The sequence below is a fragment of the Anabas testudineus genome, chromosome 23 (genome assembly GCF_900324465.2).
Source record: "Anabas testudineus chromosome 23, fAnaTes1.2, whole genome shotgun sequence".
Classification (NCBI taxonomy): Eukaryota; Metazoa; Chordata; class Actinopteri; order Anabantiformes; family Anabantidae; genus Anabas; species Anabas testudineus.
Window position 1 is genome coordinate 12,434,854 of NC_046631.1, and position 13,201 is coordinate 12,448,054.

The 13,201-nt window shown below is 38.2% G+C and overlaps 1 protein-coding gene across 9 annotated transcripts in view; it reads right to left on the minus strand.

Moving 5' to 3' along the window:
• Positions 1–520: 520 nt before the first annotated feature.
• dgki (diacylglycerol kinase, iota) overlaps positions 521–13,201 on the minus strand; it is a 56,945-nt gene continuing 44,264 nt past the window's right edge. For 6 of the 9 annotated variants that reach the window (XM_026361993.1, XM_026361995.1, XM_026361994.1 and 3 more), the window contains exons 22-34: positions 12,891–12,953; positions 11,461–11,561; positions 10,663–10,742; positions 10,322–10,366; positions 9,301–9,370; positions 8,788–8,828; positions 8,570–8,694; positions 8,234–8,259; positions 7,131–7,168; positions 6,730–6,850; positions 5,708–5,744; positions 5,357–5,456; positions 521–4,968 (exon numbers count right to left, since the gene is read on the minus strand). In XM_026361993.1, the coding sequence (XP_026217778.1) occupies positions 4,861–4,968; positions 5,357–5,456; positions 5,708–5,744; positions 6,730–6,850; positions 7,131–7,168; positions 8,234–8,259; positions 8,570–8,694; positions 8,788–8,828; positions 9,301–9,370; positions 10,322–10,366; positions 10,663–10,742; positions 11,461–11,561; positions 12,891–12,953 (955 nt within the window). In that variant the 3' untranslated portion in view covers positions 521–4,860. The remainder of the gene's footprint in view (positions 4,969–5,356; positions 5,457–5,707; positions 5,745–6,729; positions 6,851–7,130; positions 7,169–8,233; positions 8,260–8,569; positions 8,695–8,787; positions 8,829–9,300; positions 9,371–10,321; positions 10,367–10,662; positions 10,743–11,460; positions 11,562–12,890; positions 12,954–13,201) is intronic. The other 3 variants (XM_026361999.1, XM_026361998.1, XM_026361997.1) reach the window with 2 other exon arrangements.

Below are 13,201 nucleotides of genomic sequence, written 5' to 3' on the forward strand. Positions count from 1 at the left end.
CCTCTGACACCAACATGACATTAAAAGCTGTGGTTCTCAGCAGCTTTCAACATTTGTGTTCTATTTTTGGCGTAAGATAGAAAAGCCAGGTCAAAACTGTGACTGACTGATTAAATAACTGTAAAACGAATGACTCTGCCATTAGTCACAGCTTCACTTTGTGTGTGGTGCTGAGGAAACAGCTCAGAGGATGAAAACCACCATTAGAAAAGATGATTTTATTTCTTTGTACTTCTCAGTTCCATTCTTTAGAACTGGTGCACATCTTCACTGTCTACTGTTATTAGTCATGTTATCATCCTTCTTCATAATTGTTGTCAGTTTAAGATCAATTCCTTGTTATTGTCAGGAGGAAACTGCAAAGCGACGTCACAAAGAGAACTTCCCCAAACATACAAACAGGAAGTAATGTCACAAGCAGCAACGGTAGCATGAGCTTTTGAGAAATAATCAAAACAAACAATACATCCTGTGATTATTAGGAGGAAACACATGTACAGATGAAGAAAAAACTCAGATATAAATCGTTTAAAACTATAATTTAATACTTTAAACAACAATAATGCCATTTTTTTAATGTCATTACCAGAAAAAATCCCAAGGAGGTAAGAAAATGCCATGCATAACCAACGCTGATGAGAGACAGTTACAGTAAATACATGTTTCTACTGAATCGAAGCGTGTGTGTGTATGTCGCTCAGAAGGTGTCGAACTGTTCACCACAGTCACGTCATACTGTAGAGAACGTGGTCACCATTCACAGATTAAAGAATTTCATTTGAACACATTTTCCTTCTAGTTCATCACCTCCTGACGTTCAGAGGATGGTCGGTCGTAGCCATCGTAGAAGTTCTGCATCGTGAATATTTAAGAAAATAAATTAATACTGATAATTAATCGATAAAAGTCATATCTGACTGAACAGAAATGTTAATTTTGTTGTGTTGTTGTTTGTTAAAAATCAGTTTGACGTCAAACTGCACTGTAAAAAACAATATTTTGTAAAACGCGAACTCCTCTCAAAATAGTTTGACAGTCGTCTCAAAGCTAAATCAGAGCCGAGTGTGACCATGTTATCCTAATTTGAACCATGGCCTCAAAAATAAGTCGCATCAAATTCTTTTGACATTTTTTGGACTTTACGTCTCCATATTTAGTTTTTATGATCCGCGGTAATGTAGCTGTAAGTAGAGAATTTTAATATTTAATAATTATAACTCCTTCTGTTGACAAGTGAAGACGGCGGCATTAATGAAATACAGTGTAATAACAATATAAAATGTCTTCATAGAAGTTATAGTTGGTGACAAATAGATAAACATTTAAATACTGCAGCTGCTTCTACAGTATATGATAAAAAAGGCTTGTTTAAAGTGTAACTGTACACAAATTTTAGTAAATTTGATCGAATACAGAGTAACTGACTTTGTAATTACTACTTACCCTATATCTACTTTGAGTCCTGCTCTGTATATGTGGAGTTTAAACTTTTCTTTAGGGGTGTAAAAAAATCATCTTATTAAAAAAAACAGTAACAAATAAATTCTCAGTTACTAATCAGGTCTAATGTGACTGAGTTTGTTTAAACAGTTTTAGTTAATTAGCTAAAGTAGTAATCAGTTAAAATTTGACAGTGTTTATGTATCATATGGTCCAAAATCACAAAACTGTTTTAATGTAGTGATGTTTTAAATCATATTTATCACAGTTGTATAATGAATGGATGGATTAATATATTATATAAATGAACTATTAAAATCTTTTTATTTATTTTACATTTTGTAACCTGAAAATATCCTGAATAATACTGAAACTTCATGCTATGTTACCACCTAACACTGGAAAAAGTTTATTTAAAATGTCTGATCAGGTCTCAGGGTCATCAAGTTGGTCCTCCTATATTTATCTTTCTGGTAAGAGAGAGTTCAAAAAATTAAAGCTGCAGAGGCTGAGACACTGTGCCTTTAAATTTACTTAACACAAAAATGAAAGCAAAACTGAACAGCGAGTGAATAGTAACGAGTGAACTAACGTTCATGTGTAAAACTGGAGGAGCGTTAGTCTTAGTCTTTTTTTTAAAGATTGTCAGTGTTTAAACTTTTTTTAACATTTGGCGACTTTTCATAAACGTGAATACGACATGTTAGAGAAAAACATGCATTAAGTTATTTTGACTCTCCAAAAGTAAGATATCAGTACCAAAACCTACAGAACGGATCAATCAGCAGTAATTTAAACATTTTTCATATAATATGCATCTTTAATCAGGACGTCCTGTGTTATCAGTTACACACTGTAACGTTGTTTATAAAGAAAAACACACTTGTTGAGTTAAAGATTCATTATTTACATTGAAAACTGAAGTTTGACAGAAATCTAACTCACTGTCCACCTATTAGATTTCTGTATTTTTTACAGTCAGAGGATAAATTAGCTTTAAGTCAAAGCAACCTCGGTGGGAGTGTGTTTTAAAATGAATCCTAATCGGTTTAACTGTAAAGAACCACTGTGAGTAAAGAGATATAAAAATATCTGAGTAACACTGTAAATTTTAGTAGCAGCTAAAATGTCCAACTTCTACCATGGCTACACTGACATCTGTTCCCACAAACACTCTGGAAAAGCATATCCTAGTGCGTATATCAATTTAGTTTACAACAGGTTATATCAAAAGAGAAAAGTTCAATCCATTGACACACATGCACACAAAAGAAAAAGAAAAGCACAGAAGTAAAATTGCACATTCAATACTCCTCAGTGACGAATGGTCGACTATGATAAAAACATTAATGTAATGTAAACGATTAAGAGAGAAATGCAAAACGACGTCTTCTATTCATATTGCATTGAATATGGCTCAGATTTTACTTTTCTTCTTTGATAAATGCTGCAAACACACACACACACCTGCGCATGTGTAGTTGAGATACACATGAAAACACCCACACACACTCTCACACACACACTATTATAACACAACACACAGTGTGTAGTTATGTACATGCTGCACAGACAGCAGAACGACAACTGTTTCCACTCCGTTTCAGTCCATTTCTGTTTCAGTTGTACTCACATCGCTTTTCAGATTTGATATGGAATGGGACATGTTATCACACACACACACACACACACACACACACACACACACACACACACACACACACACACACACACACACACACAGGTGAAAAGCCTTGTCACGTCAGGAGTACCGGATACACACAATCCCACGGTGAAAAGTGCAGCTGCAGAAGCTTTTTAGTGATTATGCTTAAATTGTTCTTTTTTTGAACACAGTCTGGTCTGAAATCAACCAGCTGCTCGTTCTAAACGTGGTTTGAATCCACACTGGTCCTCTCTCCATCTGGTTCAGTGATATGATGATTTATGACAAAAACTCCCATTTTCAGTCTGCAGGGCTGTAACTGAACCCTGTCTTCTAATCATCAATTAATTTACCAGTTATTTACTAGATCAACTGTTTGGTCCTTAAACTCTCAGTTAAAACTCACGTTTCCGTTACCTTCAAGTTGAAAAACGGTAAATTCTTGTATAATATTTGGCACACTACCACCAAGCTGTGGAGGGATTAAATAATGATTAGTTGAAGGCAAACTCGGACCTGGTAAAATAAAATCGGGGCGTGTTTCACTACAGTCCTGATTGTATGCTGTTGTTTTTTCAAACATCTCTTTCACAAACCAACTTTATTATTACGCTTCTATGTTGGCGTTATAACGTTTAATTCCAAAATAACACAGGGACTTTGAAAACCCAGGAACCTTCCAGAGACCTGCAGGCCAAAAGAATATATTTAATATTAGTCATACACTCCGCTATGAATTAATTCACACTTATAGGATCTAAGTTTCCTAAAGTAACACAGCTGTGGGCAGCTAGCTTATCATTAGCACAGGCTGTGATGGTATTCTGTCAGCTGACATTTTCAGCACTGAGACTTCTGTAAGCGTTTATATTTCCATGTGTTTAACGTCACTGTCTTAATATAATAAAATCTCAGCTGCAGAAAAGGCAACACCACAACCTGATGGTTCCTGGGTGCTACATTATCACCAGACCAGGGACTTACTGGACCAAAATAAACCTGAGTCCCTGAAAAGTTCCTGGTTCTCCGGGAAAGTTCCTGTGATGATAAAGTTTGGTTTTACAGTATGTTGGACTGTTTCCTCTAAAGGCTTTGCTTGCACTTCCTTAAGTGTATGACTATGAGTCATCAGTGACTCACACTGAGTCCAGCTGTGATAAAAACCTCATCGTTGGTTGTGACACTGGAGATTCGGGGAACCTGTATATGTGATGACTTTGGCACACGATACTTATTTCTACCTGCTCTGAAATGCAGTTTTAACTTTTTTTTAATGCTTATAAACACATGTTCAGCCACTGCAGAGGTCTTACAGAGTAAACCCACAACGTCTGGTTTTCTCAAAAGATGATTCATGAATGAAACAATCCCTTACAAGATGAGAAACGAGACGAGCTCACGCTCCTGAACTAGTGAACACGCTCTGTGACGGCTGCTCAAAGTGCACTTGCATCTTAAAACCATTAATAGTCCTACAATCAATCAATCAATCAGCACAACCAATAAATAGAATAAATAAATACAAATAAATAGACCATTAAAATCTCCACTGCGGTGCTGCTGTGAGCTGAAGCAGTTCATCACTCCTCTGGTTTGTCTGATTTATCTCCGCCTGTGGAGAAACTGGCATCAAAACCAGACTCTGTTCATTTTTTTAAACATTTTTCTCTCTCGCAGTTTCTTCTCCACTACGAGTGTGTGCAGAGTCCACAGAGACGGAGTGAGTGTGTGTGTGGTGTGTGTGTGTGTGAGCCTCAGACAGCCGTCTCCAAGTCTTCATTGGTGGCAGAAGATGAGTGTTGGGCGCTCAGGTAGGTGGCGAGCTCCGAGTCTCCCTCTGCTTGGCCCGCTGGCGTCTTCCCCTGGGGGACACACGACGATTTAGGTGTAAACATATTTCTTTGTGTTCTCCAACATTCAATTAGTCTGAATCTGTTTAGTTTATGCACCCTCTGGTTTCCACTTTCCTATTTCTTTCAGTGTTTTAACCAGTGATACATTCTGGCAGCAGGTGAACCCAGAAAACTCAGGCAGCTAAAACTAGCTGATATTCAAATATATAACATAACAACAGATCTGCAGACATCCTAAAAATCAAGTTAATCCAGAGAGGGACACACCTTTAAAAAACCTGAAACTAGTTTCTCTGCAAATCACGTTGGTTTGAGTGTGATATGACTCACTGGGATGTACAGGAAAAGTGTCTGTCGGTGTGTTTGTGGTGAAATGTGTGACTGTGTGTGTGTTTACCTGGAAGTTGGTCTTGTCAAGCGACGCTCCGGCCTCCACTAGTAATCTACACACTGCATGCTGCTTCTCAGAGGCTGCTTTGTGCAGAGCAGTGTCCCCTCTACACACACACACACACACAGCAGATAAACTATCAGAACATGCAAAATACACTAATATGTCGGTAAAGTGCAGCCACAGCTTGAGGTGAGATGGTGTGTACTCTGACCACAGTGACGTGAAACGTAAAGACAGAAAACAGAAAGAAAACCACATAGTAGATGAAGAAAGATTTTATCTGTGATGTTGACATAAAGCTTCTCGATATGAAACAGACTTTAGAGGAAATATACATTAAAATGCACAACATACTTCTCTCTGTCTGCCAGATCCAGAAGCACTTTGGAGCCTGAGGAAGGAGAAATACGAGAAACAGAAGCAGCTTTAAACATTTAATTAAGAAACAATGATGATTTAGGAAAAGACATTTATGCTTCATAAAAGATTTAGTTTGCACCTTCATTCAAATCCACAGTAAAAGTAAAGCTGAAGCTTCATAGCTGCAGGATGCGTCCTCTGTTGTTTAATCTGCTAATGGGTTTCATTTTCATATGTGAAGTTACCTGAAGCTAGTTTAGCTTAGCATAAAGACCAGACTCCACGTCAAGTTATTAAAATCAGACGCTGAGCTGCTCTAAACCTGGATCGAACCTGGTTGTTTAATGTACAACATTTCCCATAAGGCTTTGGTGTTTGAGGGTTAAATGTCGCAGCTTGAGGAGTCATAAAAAGCTAAAGTGGAGCTCCGGCTGTGATTTATCAAAGTCATGGTTACTGGTTCCTTACAATAAAGCTCGAACACATGAATCTTCATAAAAACACATTTTAAACCCCCTCGTCTCAGTTGTTTCTCTCCTCCATGTTTATTTCTACTGGACTATGTGGTGACGACACTGACTTTAAAAAAATCCAAATAAATCCAGTGTGACTGTTCTGACATCTGATTTGAGTTGGATTTTTTTCTGAGTGGTTTTGTTTATTGTTCTTCTGGGGCCACGTCTGTGTGTAACGTGACAGTAGCTGATGGGAAAGTTGGGCCACAAGAGATTTTTTTGTTGCAGCACCACACAGCCAGAGCCGGGTTTCCTGCTGCTAAGCTCAGCTCGCTGGCTGATGGCTGTAACTACTGTAATATTTACTGTACAGATATTTTAGTGGTGTCAAATGTCTCGTTTAACTCATAGCAACAAAACAAATGAACAAATGTTTGTGCTTCTGCTGCTGACTGTGATGAGATGACTTCTGGTTAACTCATGTTAAAATGACACATACGGCACATTTAAATGAATCATACCCAGATTTCCAGTATGTGTACACATCATTCAGGTTCTCACCCTGTTGCAGGATGTAGCTGACCACCTCTGTGTGCCCGTTCTGGGCGGCTTTATGTAGAGCTGAACAACCACCAGAGTCTCTAACCAACAAGCTGACGCCTTGACGCACGCACTCTGACAGCTGACAAACCGAAAGAGAAACAGAAACAGATGTAAATTTTACATAACATGAGACCGTGTTTTATCTGCTTCTTGGGGAAGAGAAGTTCTTTTTTCCAGAGCTAAACTTCTAACTTCAATACTATTCAGGAAACATGACGCTCATTTTCAACCAGCTGCCTATAGTCTACAACCTGAACAGGTTTGTATTTAATGTAAATGTGAAGATGGTCAATATACAAACAGGTGAAACAGGTTTTAAATAAACGGTGTGTGTCTGTCTGTTCACGACTGCGTCTCACCATGGAAAGATCCCCAGATCTGGCAGCTGTCAACAAAGCTGTTAAAATAATCAAGAAACACAAATTAACATGTCAGATGCAGGAAAACGCAGTGAAAACGCAGTGAAAACGCTGTCTGCAGTAAAGAATCCCTGAGAATAAAGAGGTTTCTAACTACAGTTGTGTGTTGTTTGTATCTGTGTGTCAATAATACATCACATGAAACTGAAGCATTGTTTTCCACATCAAAGAAGGAAGGAAATAAATATGAACTGCGATTTCTTCCAGCCACACTACCCTCAGTAACTCTGCAGGGACTCTCACACTTTCTGTTTCACCTTCTTACCAATCACAAACCTTTATTTAGTGTCTAAACATGTACAGATCTATCTTTAGAACGTAAAAAACAAGCCCACACCAGCTAAAAATACCTAATGACAAGATTTAATCGAAAGTAATACCTGTATCGTTCGTATCTGTGGTGCTCATGACATTCATGCCAGGACTAAATGTTGAACACATTTTTACTGGTCCACAAAGAATAATGCAGAGTTAAAGAGGAGAATGACTCACTTTGGTATTTATGAGACATTTTTCAGTTTTCTAGAACTGAATTTATCAAATAAATAAATATGAAACGTGCAGCTGTAATTAGGCAGCACAATAAACACAGGAGGATGTTGTCCTAGTTTCTGGCAGCTTGTTGTTTTGTGGTTTGGAGACGACAAAACAGAAAGTGGATACACATAAAAAATGATAGGATGAGGAAGCACAGGTTTATTAAGCTGGAGAGTACCGGGAATCCTGATGATCTATTCGTGACATGACACTGAACGGCAACACTGCTGTAAACAGTAAGTCCCCAGACAAAGTTAAAGAATATCTTTGTTAAATATGTTTCAGAAACTCCCAAATCATCATCACAAGCTGAGTAACATGATGTTTAAAAAGAGGAAAAACACTCGAAACTGCAACAACTGGTTTGATTCACATGCAGACGTGGTAAATAAAAGTGCAACGTAATCACAACAATGAAACAGCACGTCTCAGAAGCTAAAACAGGTTTCTCCTTTGGATGATAACAGTCCAAACAACTGATGATGAACTATGTGTGTGTGATATACCTTGTTCCTCGGGTGTCAATGGAGCTCTGGAAGGAGAAATTACAGAAACAATTAAAATATGATTGACTTTGGTGGTAAATAATCACTTATACATGATCACATCAGGCACTCGAACAATCATCAAATCCAGTCAAACGTTTTCTGGTTCCTGCTTCTCAAACGTGTCAACAGTTATTTTAACAGTAAAATAACATGTTTCCATTTCTGGAACAGGTGAATCATTTGTTGTAATACTACTTGAGTTTGTAATACTCGTTTCAGTGACTATAATACTGTATGTTTTTAGTTGTAGATCTAAAGGAGAACTGGGTTTGTCTCATGTATCAGCTGACGTACCCAGCAGTGGGTTCCACGACCAGATCGGGCATCCCCGTGGACGATCCCTGGCTCACCACAGGCCCCTCGTGGTCCAGGATAAACACCTCGTCCTGACAGATTTCTGTCACAAAGTGAAGGTGCTCCTACGAACGCACATATAATAGTATTTAATAGTACAGTAGTACAATAATAGGCTGTTATAGTGTTCAAGCACTAAGAAATAAACTCATATTTACCTGAGCTTTGTCAATGCGATAGAATCGATCAGCTGATGTGGCTGTAGAGAGAAACAGAATTAAGAACTAAAGAATTAAACATTATATATTACAGTGATGTCACTGTATCTCCTGGTCACGATTATATTAATTTATTTATCTGGTTTTATATTTTACTGTATAGTTTTGAGTCAGTCGTTGCTGTTTATTTTTTTTATCTTTATTTTATTTATGTTTTCACTTGCTGTATTTGTATCATCTGTCTTACTTTTGACACCATCAAAAAGTAGAAAAAGACGGTGGTGGAAACTGTGAGAACAATTCTCTCTAATTTAAAAACACTTTATTCTTTGTACTTTGCAGGTTTCAAAAAATTCCCCATAAACCACATTGATGACTCATCCAAGCAGTGACACAGGAGCCAAGGACCCGTTTGATAACAACAAGAATCAAAGCCTTGCAGAACTCAAACTTTAACTTTGAGATTTGGTAGAAGGTGTCAGTTTTATTTCTTACTAGTTATTTAACACTCACAATCCAAGAAGCTCCAGTTGGGAGAGAGTCTACTGGCTGAACTGGTCCTGGGGAATCCTCTGCTCTCATCCTGGAGACAAGAAAAAGAAAAACACTGTGATCTTTATCATCACTTTACCGAACATGGAACAAATTTAACGTTTGAATTTGAAGAAAGTGAAGGCAACAGAGAGAAACTTCGGACGAGGGAGGTTTTTATTTTTAGTCATTTTGAGCAGCTGAACAATCAATAACAGGACAGAGACAGTCAGGACAATGGGACAGTGCGTATTGTAGTTTACATTAGCATTAGACTTGGATGTGAGCCGAGTGACCTTAGTTAGTGATTATTACTCTTCATGTGTTCGGATTTTTTCTAGTGTGGTAGGAGAAGACTTTACTTAACATGGGTGTCAGCCAGTTTATTTACAATGGGCAATTTCCTGATTTTCTGCATAAATGGCATAAAAATGGAACCGTTAACCAACATCAAACGTTGACGTAAACGTAAACTAGAGTATCTAGTACTAGAGAGGTGAAAATGGTCCAAAGTTCCTCCTGGACGTTGTTTAACTCTAATCCGTAGCTACAGAGTTTGTTTGAGGTTATTGCTGCCAAAGGTGGTTCAACCTGTTATTAAAACACTGTTTCACTTATTTTTTCCACCATCACTCTACATGTTTAATGGGTGTGTTTAGTAGAGACATGAAACAGGACTGTTTGGGTTTTATCTGCGACCTTGGTAAAGATCAGGTCACAACCAGGAAACTGTAAACAGTTTTACTAGTTTTACTAGTTTTCCTTTTTCTTGCCACTGTAGCTTTTCTTTGTAGAGTAGGTCAGGTGTCATTTTAAGGGTGTAATGTATCCCAGAGTTTTGTTTTCATGCTTTGTGCAACTGAAAACACTGTTAAATATCATAACTATTGTAGTTCGGGGATAAGTCTTTAAAATAAGACACAGATTTAAACATCAAGTCAGATTTTGCTAAGTAAAAATATCTAAACGTTTCTTTGCAGAGACACCCCAGAAAGTGGTATACCTGATAGTGCACTCTGTGGCCAGTAGATGGCGCCTGGTGTAAATCCTAGCAAGCACAGCAGACAGGTTTCAAGGTTAACAAACAGCCAAAGCAGTTACATGAAAAACTTCCACAGATGTTAAATCGGCTAGAGAACGTTTCCCACATGAGACACACAGCTAAAGAACAGCTCTGCACTCCCAGTGCTGCTGGTCACGTACTGGTCTAAAAATATCTGAGAGTGGGGAGATGATGCGGCAAGCATCATGAAATAATGATGAAGAGGAAAAGGAAAGAGGAAGACGAAGATTAAAGTGGTAACTATAATGATGAGAGTGACGAAGATAAAGGTGAAAACTTGCCTCCTGTAATCTGTCAATATAGAGTCTGCATGTTTCCAGGTCACAGTCGCCTCTTACCACCACGATGCCCACTGGGATCGCTGGAGAGCCAAAGAAAAGCATTAAGAAACAATACATGACTAAGAGGAGAATAAACTCAATTAAAATAAAAAATAAAAAAATACAAACAGACACAGGTAATAATAATAATAATGTATAGACAAAGTTAGATTACAATCTTAAATGCAACACTCCAAGTGGTTTAAAACTGACAGTTAACAGGTTCCTGCACTGCTGCATCCAGAAATTCAACCTGAAAACTCCACAACAGCCAGCATTCACATCTGTGTGAAGGTACATCAATGCAGAAGTGCAATGTAATATTAAGATTTGAGAGACAAGCTGCCATCAAGGCAAAGTTTAAGCCAGTGGATATTTCAACAGAGCGCCTGTGCATCTGTTCCAGCTTTTGTTATGTGACTGAAAATCTCTTATTTGAACACCACAGATTTTAGGGAATTCAAAGTGAAAGCTGAGGTATTTCTGGGGCAGCAGAAACAGGCTGTAAACACTGACAGTTTACCTTTGTTTAAAATTATAAATTTATCTTATTTACAAACCTCAGCAGAAATTAAACATCATTAAAACTGATTCTGATTTGTTTTTAGTTCTGTTTTGGTCTTTAACAACGTTTTAGCTGCTCCATGCTTCACTATGTTCATATGTACTTGTACTTCACAGTAAACGACCCATTTTATTGATAAAAATATAAATTATACTGAAGTGTTTTAACACGTCGTGGCACACTGAGAGCCTTACAGATGTCTCGCAGTCGTTCTTTGTCGTACTGCAGTCTGTCGTACTCCTGGAGGCTGATCCGATTCACCCGAAGACGAAGACGATCAGGAACTGCATGAGGACTAGAAGAAAACGCACACACAAGTGCATGTACGTGCACACACACACACACACACATAATTCGGACATGTCCAAACAATGACACAAACAGTAACACACAGATGCATTCATACATGCACAGACACTCACGTCACAAAACAAATCTGAGCTTTTGCAACATGATGACACTGAATTCATCGTCTGTTTAGTTCCAGTAAAACCCCAGTCCAGACCAGTTTTAAAAGTCTCACTATTAGGAGAGAGATTAACTGGAGGTTGTAAAAAGCAGTAGTAAACCTCCAAAAGCACGAAATAGAAGATAAAGGGCTCTGCTATCGTGCTGCTTCCAGTTTGAGTTTGAGTTGGAAATGGAGATCGATGAAGGTAGAATATCGAAGTCCAAAACATGGTGGGCAATAGTTAAAGGAAAAAACACAGCAACTGTTGGCAAACTCTCATCTACCCGGTCTTAAAAGCTCAAAACTCCACCAGCAAATTGACTGAAGTGGTGACAAATTAAAGTACAGTAGTAGACGTTTGTTCTTGTTCCGTATCACAGCTGAATGTGAGACCTAAGGATCGGTGCAGGCGTAAATAAGGTAAAGTGACTAAAGCAAGAGAAACATCAAGACAAAAGGCAGAAACACACACAGGTAGAAAGGCTTCAGCGTGCTGCCAAACAGTCTGTCACTCACTGCACTTACACAACTTACAAACACAACTCACATTAAACATTAAACACACCAGACACGGTACGTCACGAGCTGAGGCCAAAACTGATACGACTGCTCGCACTTATTTTGTATAAATGCAGGATTGAGTATAAGAAAAGTACTTCTATTCCTGAAATATTTTACTATCAATAGTTAATTGTTATTATGCAGGATTTTATATTCTTTATAATTCAATATTGGAATTAAATTGGAATATGTCCATATTTTAAACATATAGCATTTTAATTAAAATCGTGGCCTAGCTTAAGGGTTTCTGAGGAGGATACGTGAATTTAGACAGAGAAGGAGAACTGGAGTGAACTAAATTATCATAAAGAGCCTGAAAACAAAAAAAAAAGTTTACGAGGAAGTTAACTGGTAAAGAGTTAACTTTAAAGGTGACTTAGACATAAATACAGTAACTTATTACTTTTAATCAATAGCAATATATTAACTATAATAATATCACTTTTTAAACAAGCAGCCGTTACGAAATTGTAATTTAATGTTAAAAAACAAACAATATCAGCAGACGTCAGACAAACCACGACACAACATCAACTCGTTCACTCACACGTACACGTACGGTAACAAATATACACAAATACACACAAATACACACATACAAGAGGTACTTACACAGAGAAGGAGTCGGGGGGAGCAGAGAGGCGGCGCAGATCAGCTGCACACACCTTCTGAATACTACAGTCGCACACATAGACACAGAGAAGAAAGGAGGGATGTATGGTGGAGAGGAGAGGAGAGGAGACATGATGGGAGAAGTTAGGAGACATGGAGATGACAATAGGGCAGGAGAGAGGAGAGGAGAGGAGAGGAGAGGAGAGGAGAGGAGAGGAGAGGAGAGGAGAGGAGAGGAGAGGAGAGGAGAGGAGAGGAGACATGATGGGAGAAGTTAGGAGACATGGAGATGACAATAGGGCAGGAGAGAG